This window comes from Bactrocera tryoni, chromosome 4 (assembly GCF_016617805.1).
Source record: "Bactrocera tryoni isolate S06 chromosome 4, CSIRO_BtryS06_freeze2, whole genome shotgun sequence".
Lineage (NCBI taxonomy): Eukaryota > Metazoa > Arthropoda > Insecta > Diptera > Tephritidae > Bactrocera > Bactrocera tryoni.
This window is the reverse complement of record NC_052502.1, coordinates 52,157,103-52,181,632: the sequence shown is the minus strand read 5'-3', so window position 1 is coordinate 52,181,632 and position 24,530 is coordinate 52,157,103. Positions and strand designations below refer to the sequence as shown.

General features: G+C 36.7%; 1 protein-coding gene across 6 annotated transcripts in view; it reads right to left on the bottom strand.

Annotated features, from left to right (window-relative positions):
• Window positions 1-24,530, bottom strand: part of LOC120774162 (neurobeachin) — a 713,474-nt gene that overhangs the window by 91,397 nt on the left and 597,547 nt on the right. For all 6 annotated transcript variants that reach the window (XM_040103580.1, XM_040103581.1, XM_040103583.1 and 3 more), the window contains exons 4-5: window positions 15,496-15,622; window positions 541-737 (exon numbers count right to left, since the gene is read on the bottom strand). In XM_040103580.1, coding sequence (XP_039959514.1) covers window positions 541-737; window positions 15,496-15,622 — 324 coding nt within the window. The remainder of the gene's footprint in view (window positions 1-540; window positions 738-15,495; window positions 15,623-24,530) is intronic.

The following is a 24,530-nucleotide window of genomic DNA, read 5'->3' as shown; positions in this document are numbered from 1 at the left end:
ACCAGCTTCGGCTTTGGCGTGAGTGAAGCACAGAGTTGCTTAGGCGGCTGCCAACGGTGGCACAACAACCTGCAGCCATTAGAAATGTACATTAAAGGGAAGACACTGCCACACAAACACACATTCACATTAATAATGCAACATGGCATTACGTGGCATAACGGGAAATTGCGCCACAGCAGCATAAAGCGGCGAAGCCTTGAGCTTCTTCAAAGTAAAACGCAGTGAATTTGTAGAAATACAAACTGTGAGTTATTCGCTAGTAAATAAAAGATTAGGCTGCAGTAAGACCGCTAGGGCTGGACCACGTGCTCAGAGGCAGTGTTGTTGGTTGGAGGTAAAGTAATTGACAATGGCATTTTATTTGGTGTAGTCAGTGATTGACCTACGCTTTGTCCTCCAGCATTGCTAAGGATTACACGACACTGCTAGGGATTTAAAATTTAATGCGAAAATGCTTAGTTGCTTTTTTACAACAACACTTCTACAATTTAGATAGATTGATGAGATTTTGTGCTCATTTTCTTTGGATTAACTCACCGATCCTTTGCGACCTGGAAAACTGAAAAACACATCGGGTCCATTGCGATGTGGCATTTGACGCAACACGTTCAACAATTTGGCGGAGTGACGTGGCCATTTGGCATTCACCGCTTTCATCGTGCCGAAGAGTAGTTTGAGCTCTTTCACTGTGATGCTGTAGCTGGCCAATACGCCCAGCATTTCGATGAGCAGATCTGTAAAGATAAGAAATTGCAAACAGATTTTAGTAAAATTTAGCAAAAAAATAAATAATAATGAATAAGAGTTTGTGATTAAGGTTAGTTTGGGTTAGGGTTGATTAGAGAGCTGATCCCTTGACGTGGCTGGGGGATCAGATTTGGACTCTGTGAAGCCATATTAAAAACTTCTCTACTTTGATCTAGCTATCGGTAAAACGCCCTAAGCCGATTACAAATCTGCTTAGAAGTTTTATTTCTAGCTCCGTTATTATGCTGCAGCATGTTTAAAGGCATGAGATCCAAGTTGTTTTTGTTTTGATCTAGCAAAGACGTGACTTTCGAGAATGAAGAGTTGAGACGATTCTTAACTTTTTCCAAGTAGTTGATGCAACTGAAATCGGGTAAAATGTTCAAACCCAATCGAACAGTGTCCACTTAGGACCACTGGACCTTATACGATTTATCCTGGTCAAAAGGACCTTGCGATTGTACAGCTGTAAGTAGTTGACCAACGTGCGCTGAGCTGGTCTGAGGAGCAACAGTCCAGTGATGTACCAAAATGGAGCTATTACCACTTACCATTCCGTAGTTATTGACACTGAATTACTCGCCTTAGCGAGCTCATCAATCTTGCAGTTTCCTTAAACCATCTCTTGCCAGGTATCCAAACCAAAGCTAATATCGCTGCCCTGCTATCGGATTGTCACCACTTGGAATTCACTACATAGTCAATCAAACCGAAAGCGAATTCTCTATGATATTTCATATCAAAACAGCACTAAAATTTCATTGAAGAATTCATAACAAGATAGATCGAAAAAGGAATGTAATAGCAGTGGGCTTAAAAACTACACTCTTCACAAAGATGTCAGTGTCCAAAACCGGGAAAAAGGAAGAGGAAAAACAGATGTATTCTCATTACATCCAAAAAGAGGCTCTCAGAATGTGTACCAAATTATATACATATATGTACATACAGTGTTTGTTCGGAAAGTAATAGGACTGATTTTCTTCCACCGCGACTGTACTTCGGAGCGTGTGCGCAGAGCAGAGGTACGCGATTAAATTCTGTGTGAAACTCGGCAAATCTGCGACAGAGACGTTTGATATGATCATATGGAAGTGACCCCCAAATTTTAATATTGTAATCACAATTTTTGAATACTGTGTAATCACAGACTCCGAGATAAGGAGGCAATCTTCCGAGTGGCATGCTGGCGTCTTCTCGCCCAAAAAAGGGAAGAGTGAGTAAATCCAAAGTGAAAACGATGCTCATTTTTTTTTTTGACATCAAAGGCATCGTCCACTATGTATTTGTTCCTTCTGGACAAACCGTCAACGACAAGTTTTACGTGGAAGTCCTCAAGAGACTCAAACGAAGGGTCAATCAGGTCCGACAAGACATCGCAGTCGCTTGGAAGTTGCACCACGACAACGTCCCGGCTCACACTACCTTTCCTGAGAACAGCTACCTAACCAAGGACGGCATCGCAACGCTTCCGCAGACGTCCTACAGCCCAGACGTGGCCCCCGGTCTTTTTTTGTTTCATTGCCTGAAAAGCCTGATCAGAGAAGATCCAAGCAGCATGCACCTCGGCTCTCAAGCGAGGAATCTCAGCGTTGCATCGACGCAGAAGGAGCCTATTTTGAAAGTTTTTAAAGAATTGGAACAATAATTTATTTTTTTAATCGACTCAGCCTTATTACTTTTCGGACAAACCCTGTAAAGCGCCAGTGCAGTCGAAGCTAACGTTCTTGTTTGTTTTTGTGTTTATTGATGACTGTCTTGGAAGAAAGAAAAAACCTTGAAACAGCCGAAATAGGAGAGGTTTTTATTGTGTACTTTTTCCATGCTAAAAGTACAATTTTACATTTCCGCATTCAGCCACGACTGTGACAACTTCCTACGAAGTTAAAAATAACACAAGATATCCCTAAACAAAAATACAAGTACAAAACTAACCGTAGTTAGGTGACTGCTGGACAAAGTTGGATTTTATTGTTATCGCGTGTACAAGGGGATAGAGACAAGTACTGCTATTTTCAATCCACTCGATTTGCTCGACGTCCCAAGTGTCCACCAGAATGAGCAGCTAAACTTGAAAGTTTTAATGGCCAGCGTCTTGCATAACAACTTCTTAACTGCACATTTAGGCATACCAACAAACATACACATGTATATTTACGTATGATATCTACAAGCGTGTGCATGTGATTGTTATCAGCCATGTTTTAACAGCGAAAAGATAATCATTTTAATGCCTCGAATGCGCTGAGTGACAATTGTCTTGGCGAGTTATTGTTTGTGGCAATAAGGCAAAGTGTTTTGGCAACTTCTTGTTATGACCATGACAGCAGCTGTTATGGGCGAAACTTCGTTGTTGCATGGAAGTGCAAGTGGAAAACGGGCGGCAAGAAGACTCTTTAGGTCTTAATGAATTGATGTTGCCAGGTGAAGGGAATCACTGAAGCAAGATGTTTTTAAAAAGTTGGGCAATAATAATAAAACTAAATGAATATGAGCTGTTTAAAGAATACGTTAGTGCTAATTGTAGATAATACACATACAAGTATATCTATACATACATATGTTCTTTTTAATTATTATTGTTATTATAGTTTACTATCAAACATTCTTTTATCAAAGTCCAAGTATTTACAACAGTTTTCGCTTCCATATACACAACTAAGAGCTGGTAGGCCTCTTTAAATATTCCCAGTAGTGAGGTAGGTAGGCCGGTGGAGCATTTTTTCACTACCTCTGATGAAATCCTAAGATACGTTAATGACTTCAAAGCCTCTTGATTATTTGTTAACATAAATATATTCCTTGTTGTAAGCATATTTTATGTTCGAATATGGAGCAAAGAAGCTCACTTTAATTGCTGTGATATCACCTTGGTAGATGCTACAGTAGTCTGGTACACGAAAGGCGACTTTGGTATCTGAGTTGTGTGAAAAGACACCACTTTCAACTCGATTTTCTAGTTTGGACCCATCTTTATCAAAGCGTTCCTGTTCAGCTCGCTCTTTTCTCACTACTTTTAGTTCGATACTATAAGATTTCGAGGTATGGGATAAAAACAGGAACTTATGAAGTATCTTAGGAAGTTATAAGTAACTGTTACATAGTTTGATTTTCTTATTGATTATACACCTTTTTAATCAAATATAGTTTAGATAAAGGTTATGAGCTTGCTTTCTGTTTAAAAGTTTACATTTTTATATCTTTTCTGTCACTAAAAATACTCAAGACGAAGTAAATTTACCTGCAGCGTTCAAATGGCTTGAGCTTACCACAAGGCGATTTATTTTGATACCGACAATACTGCTGAATGACTAAAGTAGCGAAAGGTGCTTCAAACTTGGTCAAAGTGTTACCAAAAAGCTACTTTCGTGTAGTACACATTCGAAAATAAAATACTGAAATAATTCTATGTAGACATCTACAACAAGATTGTTTCGGCTATTGAAAACAGACCAAAATTTCTGTATTCAAAGAAAAACATACTTTATTAAGCATAAGAGGTACTCTATAATTCTTCTAATTATTTTCAAAACACCTTAAGACCTCACCAGTATTAGTGCTTGCTCAAAGCATGCTGATGATAAGCTTTGAAGTAAATGGTGGGCACATTGCAACTCCCTATAGTAAACTCTATCATGGATTTCGCTGACTAAATTTCCTTTGAGTCTAGACTCTAGAACAAAGCACCAGAGAAACAATCGTGCATCTATGAATATGCTGTAAGCATCTGGTATGAAACACTGCAGAAGGTATCGACTCAGAGTGCATAGTACGGCATCTGTTAAAATTCAAAAGTTTTTTTTTACTTTTATTTAAATAAGAAGTAATTATTAATAATTAATACACAGAGATTAAGCACTGGCTACTAGGGCCTTCGGCTATCTATTACAATAGTTATCTCTAATTAAAATTAAGTGTAAAATTAATACTTAGTTTTCAATAACTTCAAAAGTTATTTGCAAACCAGAAACAGAAGTTAATACTGAACTCCCTCAGTAACTTAAACTGATGAAGTATTCTGCGAAGAAGCACTTTGCTCTGCGCGTTCATTGTACATATTCAACTCAAATATAGAAGAGTATAACTTTCTCGGCAGAAAGAGAGAAGATATACAAATATATGCAATCTAAAGTTGGAATTAAAACCAAATTTAAAACATCAACCACATAAATCGATTTATTACCGAGCTAAGTATTGAATCGATATGAACCGATATATTAAAGAGCAAAGTATTGATTCGATATAAATCGATATATTACAGAGCTATTGAATCGATATAAATCATGGGTTTGCAATTTTGTTTTTAAATCTATATATTTTTTCAAAGTGAATAGTCTATATCAACACTTTAAGGCGATATGTTGATTTATATCGATTCATGATCTTTATAAAATATCGATTTATATTGACCATACTTAATAGAAGGTATTTGCCTGAGACAAATTAAAAAATAGTATCTAGCAATTGCTCCTTAATCTTTATCTAGTACCTAGTACTGATTACCACTGTAAATTACTGTATGCAACAAATTGAGGAACTAAAAGATGGGGATAGTTCGAATTATTTGGTGAAAACTCTAATTTAACATTATAAAAAGTTCTTGTTTCGGTTTCAGAAATAAAAAACTTGCATGATTAGAATTTTTACAAATATCTTGATCCTCAAATGTAAAAAAAAAATAGAAATGGTATACCTTTTACTAGCTTCAGTTAAAAAAAAAACGGAGAATTATACTTTCAGGAAGTATTTTTCATTCATTGCTTTCGAAACGTTCTGTAACGTAGTAATAGAACACGCGTTATACAAAGGTGCAGAAAGAAGTATTGGAAGTAGTATTATTTAATTTTCAATTCTCTTCACCCTCTGCCGTATACAACTCAATGCTACGCTTCCAGTCAATCCATTTTTGAAAGCATTAAGGGTTGAGGTTATTGTCAAGTCAATGACATCTAAGCTTTCATAAAGCCAAACCGCTTGTGCATGACACCAACTCCGACAACTTAATTTAATAGCCAAATGTGTTGGCGCCAGCTGCCTGCTACGTCAGGGGCGGGTGGCAAAGGAGACAATGTCAAGTTAGAGCATCAAGTGAGTTTATAACGTTGCAACTGTCGCAATCGGCAAATTTTCCGGGCATGGCAGGCGCTGCAGACACACGTACGCCCGCAGTGGGCAACCCGTGCGACCGGGGCGTATACGTGACATGAACTGCAAAGGCATGAAGTTTGTCGCACATCAAACGTGTGAAATCAACCAATTTGACACAACCAAAGGTTGAGTGAGCGCACAAACAAAACCAAAGCAATGCCAAAGATAGAGATAAAGGCGGCACACAAGCGTTTTGTGACGCTTACCACTCGAACAGTTGAACTTTGACAGCGTCAACAAGGGTGCATTGGAGTGGTGCGACGCGGTGTCGTGTGTCACCGCATCCGCATCATTGCTACACAAAATCAGCGTCAAAGAACAAAAGTGTAATTAACTGCTGTGGTGGCTCCTAGCCATATAGGCGTGAAAAATTATGTATACTCAGGATCTTTTAGGAAGTTAGACGCAAAGGATGTGCTTGGGTGGCTGTGTGTGTGTGAATGTATGAGTGCAAAAAAAATAGATATGCGGAAGTTTAGACATACTAGACACAAGATTCCCTCGACTGGTGGCATGTGTGTGTCAAATACATGCAAATTTCATTCCACAGAAACACTATTGTCCTCACACACAAATGTAAATGAGGTGTTTGTAGCTCATATTCACCATTGTGAGGGGTACGTGTAGCTACAATGCTTGCTTGCTATACAAGATTATGTTAATTTGTTACAGTTTGTCAATTTGTGTGAGGTAACACAGTAGCGGGTGGCAGTTCGGCGACTCTGTCACCCTTGAGGCAAATGTGGCTGTCATTAATTTATGCAATTAGCACGCTTAAATGCCCATTGTCGCAAGCACGTGCATATATTTTTTAATTTAAGGCTTTGGAATTGATAAATATATAATTAGAGGCATAGCTAGAGTTGTAAAGATAGGCAAATCGAGCTTTGGAACTTGGCAGAGCTTTTTGGAATAGTAGTGTTTTGCTTGAAAATATATTTACGCTATTAAGAGGCACAATAAGAACTATATCTTCTGATTGTTATCGACTAAATATCGATAATCCACGAAATGGTAGAAAAAGTATTCCAAAAAGTAGGGCTTACCTGTATAAGTGAATAAATAAGAATATGTGAGAATATTCGAGTAGGTTTCGGAAGCTGAATGAGTCCATCCACCAAATCGCGCAACAACTCAAGCTGTGCCCTTACATTTTATGGACGATTTTCCGATAGGACGTAAACCCATTACGAGCTCACAAAATCAAATTTCTGCAAGAATTTAAGCCTATTAAGCGGGTTGCAAGTTCGTTTAATGGGTTTAAAACAAGATGAGCACTGTTCCCGATTATCACAAGAAAATTTGGTACAGCGAGAAGCTGACTTTTGGCTCAAAAGGCACATTAATAAACAAAACTGTCGCATGTGTAGTGTTGATAACCCAAAATCCATTGCTGAGACGTCGTTACATCCTCAAGTAGTCCCTGTTTGGTGTGCTCTAAGGGTCCATACATTTTCTAAAAGAATCCGGCCGTAATGTACAGCCAATGAGACAAGCTATAGAGCTCTGATTAATGCCTTTTCTTGCCTGAAAGGGAGGATATGGAGGTAGAAGCCCTCTGGTTTCAACAAAATGACGCCATATGCTATACAGCCAACGAAACTATCAATTTATTAAAGGAAACTTTTGATAAACGCATTCTTTCGCTTCATGTGCCTGTGGCGTGGCCTCCGAGAATGTGCGATTTAACCCGGAAGACGTTTTCTGAAGGATTACGTGAAATCACTTGCCTATGAAGATGAACCCGAGACGAGAAGATTATATTTAGCGAGTTAGTATTGACATACGACCAGAATTGCTGAAAAAAGGGGTCGGAAACTGGGCCACTCAGATGAAAAAAGAGCGTCATCTTTATAATAAAGTAAAATTTGTGGTTATGGCATTAAAATCGTCAAACAAAATATATCATAATTATTTAAACAAAGATTTATTTTATACAGAGTTCTTCTTCATGTTATTGGAAACAAGAAAAAGTTAACTTCGGTTACACCGAAGCCATAACACCCTTCACAAACACAAAAGTTCTCTTATAAGAACTTGATTCCGATAGTTCAGGGTATATACATAGCAGCTACATGCTATGGTGGTTTGAACAATTTCTTCGGATATTGCATTGTTGTCTTAGGCAATAACCCATGCCAAACTTCGTGAAGATATCTGGTGAAATGAAATGTTTTTCATACAGAGGCTTGATTCCCATCACTCAGTTTGTATGGCAGCTATATGTATACTATTGTATCGGCGTTTCGAACAAATGAGCAGATTCTTGGTGAAATAATAACAGGTGTAAAATTTCAGGTCAAAACCTCGAAACTGATGGAGTAATTTTTTTCATTTGAATATAACATCATTCAAATGGTCTCCGCGACTTCTCTTCCAGGAACGAATTTGACGAACCCAATTTTCGAGTACTTTTTGTACTAAATCAAGTCGTATGCCATGAATGGCACGTTCAATATATTGACTTCTAAAGCTTGAAGAGAGTCTGGTTTCTTGCTAAAGACCAAAGACTTCAAATAAATCCACAAGAAGTAGTCATTGGTGTTAAATAATAACTGCTTGGTGGCCATTCAATGTCACAATTTCTTAAAATAGTCAAATCTCCAAACTTTTCTCGCAATAAATCAGTTGTTGCACTTGCTGTGTGGCAGTGGGCTCCATCTTGTTGGAATTAGATGTTGTCAAGCATAACTACTTCCAATTGCGGCCATAAAAAGTTGGTTCTCATCGATCTACATCGCTCTCCATTATCAGTAACCGTGTCACCAGCTTTAGTGCGGACCGATGATTCCACCAAACCAAAAACCACATTAAACTGTAAATTTCGGTGAATGAAATAGTTGTTCTCGAATAATTTGTGGATTTTCTTCGCACCAAAATCGACAGATTTGTTTATTTACTGCACCACTCAGATAAAAGTGAGCCTATTCGGAGCAGATGATTTTCTAAAAAAATTGTTATCGTTTTCAAGTTGTGCCAAGGCAAAATCAGCAAATTCACGACGTTGACGGGGTCCAATGACATCAGTTCTTGAGTGTGAACAATTTTATACGGTGCAAGACCAAGTCCTTCCTCAAAGTCCGCCAGATTGTGGTTTCAGACAGTACCAATTCTTGAGAACGTTTTGGAATCGACAAATTGCGGTCTTCAGCAACATTTGCCTGAACGGCAGCAATATTTTCTTTACTTCAAGCGATGCTTTGCCTTATCGGAACTTAAACATTATGATAAGAAAATGTGCGTTCGCAATTTTCCACAACTATAAAATTGCAAAAGCGTACAAAAAGTTGTAAGTGGAGAACGATTGTTTTGAGAAAAAAAAAAATAATTTACAAACGTTTAACTTTCCATGATGAAATTGTAAAATTTAGTGAATACAATGACTCATCATGACACATAAAAAATGTCCGAAACGACACTTAAACAAGTAAGGAAGGGCTAAGTTCGGGTGTCACCGAACATTTTATACTCTCGCATAATAAAGTGGTAATCGAGATTTCATTATCCGTCATTTACATAATTTTTTATTTGGCTTTAAATTAATTAGATTAGTAGTTCCTGATATATGGTTTTTGGTCCATAAGTGGGCGACGCCACGCCCATTTTCAACTTTTAAAAAAAGCCTGGGTGCAGCTTCCTTCTGCAATATCTTCCGTAAAATTTAGTGTTTCTGACGTTTTTTGTTAGTCGGTTTACGCAATTTTAGTGATTTTCAACATAACCTTTGTATGGGAGGTGGGCGTGGTTATTATCCGATTTCTTCCATTTTTGAACTGTAAGGAAATGACTCTATAGAGTTTGGTTGACATAGCTATAGTAGTTTCCGAGTTATGTACAAAGAACTTAGTAGTGGGCGGGGCCACGCCCACTTTTCTAAACAAATTACGTCCAAATATGCCCTCCCTAATGCGATCCTTTGTGCCAAATTTCACTTTAATAACTTTATTTATGGCTTAGTTATGACACTTTATAGGTTTTCGGTTTTCGCCATTTTGTGGGCGTGGCAGTGGGCCGATTTTGCCCATCTTCGAACTTAACCTTCTTATGGAGGCAGGAAATACGTGTACCATCATGATATCTCAATTTTTACTCAAGTTACAGCTTGCACGGACGGACGGACGGACAGACAAACATCCGGATTTCAACTCTACTCGTCACCCTGATCACTTTGGTGTATATAACCCTATATCCGACTCTTTTAGTTTTAGGACTTACAAACAACCGTTATGTGAACAAAACTATAATACTCTCCTTAGCAACTTTGTTGCGAGAGTATAACTAGTAATTCTACTGAGCTATGGCCTTAGGTATGACGCGTCAGCATCACCTAGGGCGTGGTTTAGCCTTTTACGAACCGCTGCGAAATTCGCTAGAATTAGTAATTCTATATTTTCTGAAAACGAAAAATTTTTATCAAAAAGACAGTAACTAAGATTTACTAATATGTTATTGTTTTTTTTCTTATAATTTAGAAGTAATAGCAAACTATTAATTCCCAAACAAATGTGTTTGGTATTAGCAATAATGTTACATTCCAAAGTCTTCCGATAATGCAATAAAGCTAGCTTTAACGCCACAAAGTATGCAATAAAAATACTAAATTAATTACCACTTCAAGCAGGCATACCGAGTGATTTCATCATCGCCTTGGCATGCCTCCGTAATAGGTCACTTTCAGTTAACACCTTATGTGACAGCATACGAAACCAAGGCACAGCATATTTTATGGAGTTCATTAGCCACACACAATCTTGACTATAGTTTGCATAGATACTGAGATTTCTCCGCAATATTGGCTTCAACCACCCGCATCTCACTACACGCTTACTAACGAGCACTTTAATCAATTACAAAATGAGCGCAGATTTGCTGGTTTCATGTGGTGGCACTTTAGTATGAATTTGTAGATAATTATACACACATATATGTATATTATATACGTATAGCAGAAAGCATGGATTCCTTGTGTGAGAGTGTCTAATTTAATGTACGTCACGCGCAAGGAATGCGTGTCTGCTCGCTTGTAATTTAACATATGCGCTTTAATGCGTTGCGACAGATTTAGTGACACAAGCGCACACATGCGGAGACTCTTTTAACTAGGTATATGAAAATCCATATATATGTTTTATATACATATACTTTCTTTTTGCTTGAACTCAGCTTCACGCTTGAGTCTTCTGCTGCCGCTCTGTGTTGCTGTTTTTTGCATGTTTTTACTCAGTTCACCACCGTGTCACTCCCTCCGCCCACTCGCTCCGACAGACAGCTACACATTTCGCCTCAGATTTAAGTATTGAATTAATTGCTAACGTGTTCGCAGCAAACGCAAATGAGCGCACTAAAAATGTCTTCGTTAGCATTGATGGCGTGACACAGGAATCTGTGTGCGCGAAGCTCTTTCAGTCGCTCAGATATATGTATATCAGAGTATATATAGTATATATGAACTGTGAGCAGTTAAACCTATGTATATCGATGTTTCTTGTCTTTATTGTTGCTTTTTATTATGCGAGTCTACTGTTTAAGTAAATAAATTCTAGTGGTATTATTTTCCTACTTTTTGTAACGGTATTAGTCAAATTATTTTTGGTGGATTTGGATATTTTTAAAGACGCGGTAAATGTAGTTGAAGTTTAAATTGAACTACAGGCTATACAATTTTTGGTGTGATTAGGAATTCAGTGAATTGTAGATGTGAAAAGAAGAATGAAAGCGATTCGACACAGTCAAAGTAGTTAACGAGAGTTCTGAGAAAAATAGAGCCTGATTATGCTTTAGCAAAAAGAAAATACAAGAAATTCTAAGGATTAACCTAAATTAAAGGAATTTTTAAAAGTAATTCGTAGCATAGAGAACACATTATGTTTTATAAAAGTTCGAATATCCATCTCAATAGTAAGCTGGGAATGAATAGGGATTTGAAAGGAAATATACATACTTGAAAAACAGAATTATTTATATATTAATGAATAATAATTGCTTAATATGAGGTATTTTAGGTTAAGTTATACTTATAGGCTGTCACGACATACATACATAGACCTACTGATCCTTAGTTATGCCAGATAGAAGTTCAGTGTAGATATGAATCGACATCAAGATATTAACGCTTTTTGCCTTAACAGTGATCTAATATCTTGTTTTCATACCTCGTCTACGACCTTGAATTGCTCGAAGCTCCTAGATATGCAAAACGAATTTTAGATAATGCTCGACAGAAGCATAGTTGCTGTTTCAGCGTCTATCTCTTGGCTACTTCCCTGCCTTTTCGGCATATATCTTCGTTATTTATGCCTTTCCGGCATGTGATGCCAGTAAGTTGTGATCTGTCGCTAGGCCAACATTCGTTCCGCAGTAGTTTCATGACCGTATGAGCAAAAAGCATGCGTTTTTCCTTCTTGGCTCTTGATCTTGATGGTCCTGTATGTCTTTAAGACAAAACAATTTTATTGTATATTCCCATTTGTTGGACTGCTTCTGTTGCCAAATGTATGCCACTTCTGCTAGTTTCATCAACTATTTACTATCCCGAAATTTATTGTGGCCTGGAACCCATCATATTTGCAGCCGCTGCATCCAATGCCTCCCTGCTTCTACAGACATTAGCCATCGACGTATATATTGATTTCTTGATGTCGATTTTTGCATTGTTAGCTAACTTGGCCACTTTCTCAACCGTAAAGATTTCCACCTGGAAGATACTGCAGTATTCGGGAAGCTAGAATGGTCGTTTCAGATCCAGCGCCGCGCAATGTGTTCTTGCTCTCACTTCATTAGCCATTTCGATTGCTCAACATTAATCAGTACTGTTGTTGCAAAATAAAAAAAACAGATCTCAGAGACATTTCTGATGGAAACTGTCTTCAATTTGAAAGAAAACCTCAATCATCGGAACTATCACCTGAAGTCTAATGTTCACGGAGTGAAGAACAATTTAAAACGCTAAGCTTAGTAAACGTTATCAGTTACGCTATTATCAATGGGTCAACCTAAACAGTCACATTTATAACTTTTTTGGTGAGTGGATAAGAGTTATTAAAGGTTTATGAAAAATCCCTTTATGAGATAAATCTACTTTCAAATTTTAAAAATAAAATATCGAATGTACATACATGTAATATACTTGAAAATATGTTCCGAAAATTTGAAATTGAAGCAGCAAATATTTAGTTTCGGAGGTAAAAGGATGTTTGTTAGATACTTTTAAGTTTGTGGAACCGAATTCCAGAACTTCAAACACGTGCGTTTAAAACGCTGTTAAATGAGTCATGTTGGAAAACCTTTTCGAAACGGACGAACAGATCGATTTGGAAATTCATATGATTTTAGATACATATGCTAAATAATGGTCGAATAAATCAGCTTTTTGATATAAACTTCGATTTTTAAATCACTTCGCAAAGTAAATTTTTCACAAAAAAACGACTTATCTTTGGGTAGCCGCCATTTTGTTAAAAAAAGAAAATTTTGCCAAGTCCCTGGATCATTACCTTAATTCGTATGTTGTAATAATATTTTTTTTATGTTTTGGATTTAAAATAAATTTAAGCAGAAAAATCTGACTCATGGCAAAACAGAAAATTTGAAGGTCCTCCAGGCGATCGTCTACGGGATCAAAGAAATGCAAAATTTTTTTAAAATAAATCACCGATTATTAAAATGTATTAATTTCCCTAAATACGCATTTATTTTATTTATTATTTAAACAAAATGCTTCTTTAAAAAAAAAAATCACAAAAACAATTTTTTTCTGACTTTCAAATGTATATACCTGTAACTGCTTAAACCAGATATAAAGGAGGTGATTTGTGAGATGAAACCATAAACTGTCAAAAAGATCTGCAGAAACTATATTAACTGGAAGCGTGGTGGTAGACTAATGTTTAATTTTTTCACATATACAATAAAACGACCACAAATTATTTTTATAATTTTTTTTTCCCTTAAGAAATATAATCCATTAGAAGAACCACACTGTATACTCTAGTGATGCAATATGGGCTTGAATGTTATAATTGTGGAGCCACATGGCAGCAAATAGAAGATACAAACATATTAAAGTAGACAAGCATTCAATGGAGGAATATCCAGTGATTTAGCACAAAAGTTATTCATTTCCCTGTCCATGAATAGACTTTCCACCACCTCCGCTATTTTGCATTCATATTTGCTTTAATACAACAAGTATTTGTTACTATGCCCTACTTGCCAGCATTTACTCTCTTGCTAAATGTGAATCTCTTACTTCTAATTCAATAATCTTATTCTCGCATTTCAATCACTGTGCAAACAAACAAATGCTGGCTGAAGGATATGGTCACACCCAGACCACCAGCGCCACACAAATCGATTTGCAGAAAGAATTCAACGCACATACGTGACATGCATGGTACGTGTGTGTGTGTGCTGGTGCATGTAACACCAAAACAAACACGTTGTGAGCTAGAGCGCCTAGTGAAAGCACACGTACCAAAGTCCAAAGAGCAAACAAAGCCACGACAACTGACGCATACTGACGACGACGCCAAGGCAACCAGCTCCGAGTAGTCGGAGGCGGCGACGAGGAACCAAGCGTCGATGACAAAGCTGATGCGACAAGGCAAAAACTGAATGAAAGCTGCCGTAGGCATTGGACCAATTCAGTCGTGAGGGGGGAAAAAATTTGCCAAAAAATAAGGGGGGGCCTGTGGCAGCGCACATACACGCACACAAATGAAAAAGTAAAGACGTGAATTGAATCGGATTCGTTTCAAATGATTGAAAGCAAAGAAGTGTTGCCTAGTTGCCTAGTTGATGTTGCTTTTTGGTTTTATTCGATTTTCGGTAGGCTCGGAGCTCTGTGTATGTCAGCTAGAGTACATGTACACATTTGAACTGGCATATATGTATGTATGTAAATAGTGATACCCTACATAAAGTTACAGTTACAATATCTGAGTGTCACCAAACCAGTGAAGGAGTAGTTCTTTAGGGTGTAGTGAACATAAGACAAAGCAGAGTGGGAGATTTGTCGCTCTTGGTGTATAAATTGAGGTAAAGGCGTAATGACTGCGATCCGAAGTAGACCAAGAGGGAATCCAAGTAAACCGAGAGTGAGTCGTACGATCATATCTTAAATTATTTAAACTGCATTCTATTTCAGCTGCAATCATCTCCCATGAGTCAATGGGACATCATCAAAAAAGTCCGAAGGACAAAGTTTCTTCAAACCCGTCAGACTTTTGTAGACAGCTTCAAATATAAATACAACTATGAAATAGAAATAGAAACAAGAAATACACAAAAACCACGCCCACTTTTCCTATACCTTTAATTTACCGAAATAAGAAAAACGAGCTACACAAACGTTTGACTCATCCAAAATATTTTTGTTTCCATAATATCCCCCGAATCATCGTTTTTGATAAGAATTTGAATTCTGCACGGATTTCAGGATTCACTCCCCCTTACATACATTAATTAAAATTATTTCTACAGATTTAAAATCATATTGGCATATGAGCACTTACATACATTCAAATGTATTACTTTGGCAGCAAAAATCATGCTCGCCTTAAATTTACTTATTACTTATTGTTGTTGTTGGATACATACCTGCCACAACCGTTTCGGAGCGCTGTAGTCGCACCAATACGTGCTCGATTAGACCGACGTCTGTGCATGCCTGCAAATTGCGCACACTCTTGCGTAGAATAGCAATGAACACACTCCAGATCTCGGCCTGTAAGAAATCGAAGAAGAAGAAGAATAAGAAAAAAAATAAGAGAATGGTTAAGTAAACACAGCGCAGCAATCAAGCATTGAATAAGCAAGTAGGAAGATGCAAAGAAATACAGAAATGTCACAGGAAACATCCATCTGGATGCTGGTATAACGGTATTTTCAAATGCCTCAGCCAGTAAAGGGTGTTCAGTAATTAAATTGCGCTTTGAAAGCGCATATTTATCGTTCCAAGGCATTTGACATTCATAGAACGTTTACAGTTTTTTGATTTAGAAATGGTTTAAATCTCAATTTAAATTTACCAAAAATGCAGATTTGCAAGCTTAAGGCATTTTAATAGTTGCTCAAATTGATATTTGTTGTCATAGCTGGTGCTGTCATCAAGTTTTTAAATTAAAACAACAAAAAATTTTAACTTCGGCTGCACTGAAGCTACAATCCTCTACACAGGCTCATTTTTTATAACACAAAAAGGTATGAAAGGATCTTTTCCAGGATTTTGATGGGTCAAGTGGCAGCTTATATGCTACAGTAGCACAATTTTAACAATTTCTTCGGAGGTTGAAACGTTGCCTGAAATAATCCGCAAATTTCGTAAAGATACCTTGTCAAATAGAAAAGTTTCCTTACAAGGATTGGCTCAGTTAGGTAGCAGCTATGTATATGCCATAGTTGTTTAAGGGGGTATTCTCATGTAATTACTTCGAAAAATCGTTTTTTTTTATATTTTGACAGTAAAACCTATTGAAAACATGCTGTGAAAAATTGAGACCGAAATTCATAGTCTTTGATAAGTTACAGCTCATAGTCGCCGACGTGTCGTAAGCGACTGTCTACCAGGCGTCATGACAAGTCTGCAGCTGCTACGTTTCTAAACGCATTTTTCTCGATTCATCATTTTCTGAAACTATCATGGTCCTAAAAAAAAGTATTCAACCGATTGCTTTAAAATTTTCATATGTTCTTCTACTCTTTTATAGTGATCGTCCCTACCAGAATTGTTTAATTTCAAAAAAATTTTCATATTTTTTTAAACGATTTTTAAGGAAAAAAAACAAGACTTTCGTGACTTTTGTCGACATTTTTTTTAAATGAAATTGATTATATTTGGGAGGGATGATAGCCGCAGAACTACTGAATAATAAGCAATTCGATTTTTTTATTTCAGACAATATGAACAGCCGCTATCACCATGACCAGTGAACTACTTTTTTTTTTTGTTGAGGACTACTTTGATTTAAGGGGGCATTCTAGTCTAGAATTTGAAAAAATCGATATATAGCTATTTTAGTGACGCAGCGCCAACGTAACCTGCAGTTAGACTCAAATCTTTAATCGCGTTTTTCTCGAAACTACTATTTTCAACACTTATGACATGATTTCTCAAGTTCTAATTAACCGATTAACTTGGAATTTGGTGTGGACCTTCCTTATATATCTCTCTATAGTTGGAGCTAGGATTATTAAAAAATTTTGATTTTTACTATTTTTAAAAAGTTTTGATCTCTGCCAAAAAACGGGCAACAGTCGCCATTTACTCAAAAATTTTTTTTTATTTATCCTAGTTCAGATGATAGCGGCATTTGTACTGATTAAAATTATTATTTTTTTTTTCAGATCACCCAAATTGTTGGACTCGTGTCAGGAAGGGCGCACCTTTATTTTCAACCCCGCCACGCCACCTCGCCACCACGCCGCAATTAATCAAATTATCACAAATATTTTGGTTTTATTTTTTTTTGTATTCTCTAAATATCAATAAATATCTGATAAAAAACTGGTTGGTAAAAATGTTCTTAGTTTTGTTTTATTGGACTTTAAAAAATTCCGTTAAATAGCATTTCTAGACTAGAATACCCCCTTAAAAACAAAATATATTAAAAATGAAAAAAACGAAAAAAAAAAAATTTTACATTTCAAAATATAAATAAAAATATATTAAAAAGTAAAATGATTGAATTTTGTTGTCGCATAAAAAAAATTTTCCTAAAAAGTGGTAAAATGTATGCGTTCACTTTAGAGTACCCCCTTAATATCTCGCAGCTCCCTAGGAAGAAAAGGATCGATATCTCAAAAAGTATATATACAGAAGCATAGGCAAAAAGTAATGGCTAAATTGACTTAGCTCGCTACGCTGATCATTTATATAAATACTTTATAGGGTCTCCGACACTTCCTTTTGGAAGATAAGCTTGGTTAGGTTATGTTATGTCGTAGAGTAGATTTAACATCGATAGATCACACTTGGAAATAAAATATTCGTCCGTTATGTTACCGGTAAACACTTAAAAGAGGATCACTGGATCTTCATTGATCAACGAGGCGATAAAAAATAGAGAACTATTTCCAAATCGACAACAATATAGTCGAGAAATTAAACATGGAGCTTGAGCTTGGCCATTGCGAAAATAATAATAAAAATTTCGCGACATTTTTGTTTTCATGTTGTAATCGAAAAAAAAGTCCTTCGTCCAAGTCTTTAGGAATTGTATATCAAAACCCTGTGTAAAATTTCATGGACATCGGTGGAGTAGCTCTTGAGAAATGTTGCTAACCGACTTCATATACACAGTTTCGAGAAAAACGCGTTTAAAGTCGGTGCATTTAGCCTAGCTAGTCTCGAGCGCACAATTTCGCAAGGCTGTATCTCCAAAACTATTACCTGGATCAACTTGAAAATTCATGACAATATTCTAGAGGTTTTTTGAAACTCGTAAGCCCAAGTAAACTTCTAAGTTATTACAATGCTTACAAGTGTTGTGGGCAATAAATTTTTGTACAAATAGCCTGTAGTATGGTCACGCCTTTGGTGGTAATGTTAAGCACTTTACCAAAAGGGCGTTGAAAAGAAGTAAAATTTCCGCCAAGACCTGAGTAAATGGCGAATCGAACAAACAGCTGGGATAAATCAACCAGAGAGATAAAAAAGGACGCGATTACATCGCTTTAATGAGGACACCTTTCTCATTCTTTCAATGGTAAAACTTCGTTGTTTCATTCACATGTAAGATTTTTCACAAGAGAGAAGTGCCATTTAGAAAGGGATTGTCATGTAAAATTGAGATGGTATATTAGTTGGAAATAATAATCATAGGCTATCTATAAGTTCTGTAAGAAGTAGTAAGATGCTTCCAGGCAGAGTTTGCAGTGATCAAATAATATTATAGAAAAATTAAAGAAAGCAACAACGTAGCTCGACAATATTGTTGCTAACCTCCCTTCCCTAAATTCAACAAATTTGGGTGTCACAGTTATCGATTACTTTGATAGGAGAGATTCGACTAATTTGAATGCAAATGGTGAGGCCTCATCATGACAGTCTACAAAGTAAGGGGCTTTATACAAAGTTAAGAACTATATTGTCACCTAAAATGCAAAACAATGTGTCATCAAAAAAAAATTCAAAATCGTTGTCAGATATAATAACCAATATATAACCATTTTATAACTAAAACTCAAATTTTGCTTTAATATTAGTGGTTTCTATTATATCGCTTTTCTTCGCCTCCAAACTAATGAAAAGTGATGTTACGTTATTTTGCATTTTAGGCGACGATATGCCACAGGCTATAAAAATTATTTCGGAAATCATTAGCATCCTAGACAACCCTTTTAAGTGCAAGTATATGCATTTGATCATAAAAATAAGCAATGAAAATGCAAAATAGAACTGACCAAATGCTCGAATTGAGCAACAAAAAATGTTATGAAGAAAATTTGGCACTTTTTCCGCCGAAGAAATAAATTCGATTTAAATTTTACTCAGCAAGCAGTAAAATATTTTTAAATTGTGCTCAAGCTGTAAACAGTAAGGCAGTGACCCACAGAATGTCAACAAACCTTTAATGCCACAAATTATGCGTTCTCAGAATCTCTTAAAGCGCTTTGAAACCAATTTGCTTGCTGACGTCATATTTTACCAAATTTTCATTGGAAAGATGATGTGAGTTTTTGGTATTTCCATTTCCTCCCGCCCACTGATTCTTCCGCATATTATTCCGAGAAGGAATTTAATTAAAAGTCGCGTTTTGCACAACAGCACACAGCTGCTTATGGCGCTCGCTTTCAGTATGAATATTTACATAAGAAGGTATGTAGATATGTATGTGTACTTGTACATTAGGGTGTCCATTATTTGCAAAGTTGATTGTGAATGTTCACTCTACAAAACAGGTCTCAATGATTTTTGACAAGAAAAGTTCCTTTAAATTTATTCGTAATTAACATTATACAGTACATCAAATGTACGGAGCATTCCATGTTACGCATACGCTATGGCGTACTGTATGGATACAGTGCATGTGATGCTGAAATTCACTGCGTATAACTTTTAAAGGAAAGGTTTTATGAAAAAAATTATTTACATCTTTTTTAGAGCAGAAAGTTGTGCCTTAGAACATCACTATCTTAGAGTTCTTGGTTTATTTACTTTAAAGAAAATCAATGTATGCAGAAATGTCATAAAATTTCATGTAAAACGTATAAAAAAAGTAAAATAATTTTAGCCCGGTTTAGATGTAAAATAAATTTCTTTCCCCTTTGAAGCCATAAACTGAATTATGAGAGTGCGTTTGCAAGAAAAAAATCTGCTTGGAAAACAACGTACACCCTATTGTGAATATATTTGTTAGTGCACTAAGCTTAGTTCCTCTAGCACCAAGGGTTATTGAATAAGTTGTCTGTATTGTAATTATCAATTTCTCTGAATCACTGCACTAGCAGCTTATTAATGATTTTACGTTGTTTGTTGTTTTGTTTAACGCTTTGTAATGCCGTTCCGGTTGGTGAAAAATGTTGAAAGTGAATTCAAAATTAGGTTATTCAACTTAAGGCTTTCATTAAGCTGATTTGCGCTACTAATGATTGCGCCACAGTTGAGTGATTATAAAGTTGGCTTTTAGGTTTAGTAAATGAAAGCATTTAGCGTTGCTCCTTTTATGCGTGTAATTATTAATGATAGAACAATTATTAGATTTCATTGAAGTTGTTTGAGCACAGCTGAAATAATGCTTCTTAAACCTTTAGTATATACAATGAGGTACTAGGTGCCTATTAATAAAATTTTTAGTATTTTTCGCTCGACTGTTGTAAACTGTTCTGCACTCCGCACAAAGTAATATACAGGATGGAATGCTATATTGGGTAGTCGAAAAAGTCTTTTCGTATTTTTTCAATAGATGTCGTTGCAGTCGTATATCTCTCCAGTGTTACCATTCACATTGCGTCAGTGTTGAAATGGAGAGACTTTAAGCTTCATTTAATCAAAAGAAATTCGGGAAAGGTGAGAAAAAGTTTGAAATTTTTGTATAAAAAAGGGAAGAATGCCACGCAACCCACCAATGAAATTTGTGAAGTTTATGGAGACGATGATGTATCAGTGCATATAGCTCTGGAAAAGATTGACCAGGACCGTCACATAAGCGGCCATGACATTACTAAGAAACTTAACATTTATCATCAAACGGCTTTGAAGCATTTAAAAAAGGCTGGCTACGAAAAGAAGCTCGATGTTTGGGTACCTAATGATTTGTTTGTGAAAAATTTAATGGACCAAATTAACATCTGCGATTCTTTGCTGAAACGAAATGAAATCGAACTACTACTGAAGCAAATGGTAAAAGGGGACGAAAAGTGGATCAAATACGACAATTATGTGCAAAAAAGATCTTGGTTCAAGGTGAAGCTCAAAAAATGGTCGCAAACCCGGATTGACTTCTCGAAAGGTTATGTTGATTTTTTGGTGGGATTGGAAAGGAATCATCCACTATAAGCTGCTCCAGCCTGGTCGAACGCTTGATTGTACATTTACTGTCAACAACTGATGAGATTGAAGCAAGCAGTCGAAAAAAGCGGTCTGAACTGATCAACAGAGAGGGGTTCGTCTTCCATCAGGACAACGCCAGACCATACACATCTTTGATGACTCGTCAAAAACTGTGAGAGCTTGGGTAGGAAGTTTTGATGTATCCGCCATCTAGCCCTGACCTTACCCCATCGGACTGCCATTTGCTTTGATCAATGCAGAACTCCCTTAATGGAGTAAAGTTGGCTTCAATATAAGCCTGTGAAAATTACTTGTCGCAGTTTTTCGCCGAGAAATCAGAAAAGTTTTACACTGATGGAATAATGTCTCTACCGGAAAAATGGCAAAATGTGGTCGACCAAAATGGTACATATTTGGTTCATTAAAGTTCATTATAAGTATACAAAAAACAAGTAAGGAAGGGCTAAGTTCGGGTGTCACCGAACATTTTATACTCTCGCATGATAAAGTGATAATCGAGATTTCATTATACGTCATTTACATATTTTTCAAATACCGTATTTTTGTAAAGTTTTATTCCCCTATCATCATTGGTTCCTAATGTACATATGTATATATTATACAGAGAAGGCATCAGATGGAATTCAAAATAGCGTTATATTGGAAGAAGGCGTGGTTGTTAACCGATTTCACCCATATTTCGTACATGTCATCAGGGTGTTAAGAAAATACTATATGCCGAATTTCATTGAAATCAGTTTAGTAGTTCCCGAGATATGGTTTTTGGTCCATAAGTGGGCGACGCCACACCCATTTTCAATTTTTAAAAAAAGTTTGGATGCAGCTTCCTTCTGCCATTTCTCCGGTAAAATTTAGTGTTTCTGACGTGTTTTGTTTGTCGGTTAACGCACTTTTAGTGATTTTCAACATAACCTTTGTATGGGAGGTGGGCGTGGTTAATATCCGATTTCTTCCATTTTTGAACTGTATATGGAAATGCCTAAAGAAAACGACTCTGTAGAGTTTGGTTGGCATAGCTATAGTAGTTTCCGAGATACGTACAAAAAACTTATTAGGGGGCGGGGCCACGCCCACTTTTCCAAAAAAATTACGTCCAAATATGCCCCTCCCTAATGCGATCCCTTGTGCCAAATTTCACTTTAATATCTTTATTTATGGCTTAGTTATGACACTTTATATGTTTTCGGTTTCCGCCATTTTGTGGGCGTGGCAGTGGGCCGATTTTGCCCATCTTCGAACTTAACCTTCTTATGGAGCCAAGGAATACGTGTACCAAGTTTCATCATGATATCTCAATTTTTACTCAAGTTACAGCTTGCACGGACGGACAGACGGACGGACAGACGGACGGACGGACAGACAGACATCCGGATTTCGACTCTACTCGTCACCCTGATCACTTTGGTATATATAACCCTATATCTGACTCTTTTAGTTTTAGGACTTACAAACAACCGTTATGTGAACAAAACTATAATACTCTCCTTAGCAACATTGTTGCGAGAGTATAACAAGTAAGGAAGGGCTTAGTTCGGGTGTCACCGAACATTTTATACTCTCGCATGATAAAGTGATAATCGAGATTTCATTATACGTCATTTATATATTTTTCAAATACCGTATTTTTGTAAAGCTTTATTCCGCTATCATCATTGGTTCCTAATGTATACATATATTATACAGTGAAGGCATCAGATGGAATTCGAAATAGCGTTATATTGGAAGAAGGCGTGGTTGTGAACCGATTTCACCCATATTTCGTACGTGTCATCAGGGTGTTAAGAAAATATTATATACCGAATTTCATTGAAATCGGTATAGTAGTTCCTGAGATATGGTTTTTGGTCCATAAGTGGGCGAGGCCACGCCCATTTTCAATTTTTAAAAAAAGCCTGGGTGCAGCTTTCTTCTGCCATTTCTTCCGTAAAATTTAGTGTTTCTGACCTTTTTTGTCAGTCGGTTAACGGACTTTTAGTGATTTTCAACATAACCTTTGTATGGGAGGTGGGCGTGGTTATTATCCGATTTCTTCCATTTTTGAACCGTATATAGAAATGCCTGAAGAAAACGACTCTGTAGAGTTTGGTTGACATAGCTATAGTAGTTTCTGAGATATGTACAAAAAACTTAGTAGGGGGCGGGGCCACGCCCACTTTTCCAAAACAATTGCGTCCAAATATGCCCCTCCCTAATGCGATCCTTTGTGCCCAATTTCACTTTAATATCTTTATTTATGGCTTAGTTATGACACTTTATAGGATTTTGGTTTCCGCCATTTTGTGGGCGTGGCAGTTTGCCGATTTTGCCCATCTTCGAACTTAACCTTCTTATGGAGCCAAGGAATACGTGTACCAAGTTTCATCATGATATCTCAATTTTTACTCAAGTTACAGCTTGCACGGACGGACGGACAGACGGACAGACGGACGGACGGACGGACAGACAGACAGACATCCGGATTTCGACTCTACTCGTCGCCCTGATCACTTTGGTATATATAACCCTATATCTGACTCTTTTAGTTTTAGGACTTACAAACAACCGTTATGTGAACAAAACTATAATACTCTCCTTAGCAACATTGTTGCGAGAGTATAATAAGTTGAGGTTTGATTAGAAATACGAAAAGACTTTTTCGACAACCCAATATTTGGACTTCTGCGCCATCTATAGGAAAAATTTATAGACAACCTATGTAAATTTGATGAGTATATGACTCAAGTATAACAAAAACGAATGGTGAACCGGCTGTAAAAAAAATCCACCACAGTAAAACTTGTCGCTAAATTTTCTTGCTAATATTAATTTTTTTTAACTGATAATTATTTTTTCTAAACGGGAACTTAAGCGGATGGTGAATATTGTCTCCAAATTTGGTAAATACGCCTGAGCCCATCTAAGTAGGCTCAAGGCCAACTATCAGATTGAAATACAAAGCAAGTGCTGAAACCGCTGACAGGGCTACAATAATGAACTTTTGTGAGATGTTTTTTCAATTTCTTCAAGGTCGATATAAAAAATTGTATGAAGTGCTGCAACAGGCAGTTTTTGAACAATTTTTGTTAGTTGCTGTGTAGCAGTTCCAACAAAAAATAATTTCTTTGCATAGACACTCCAGGTT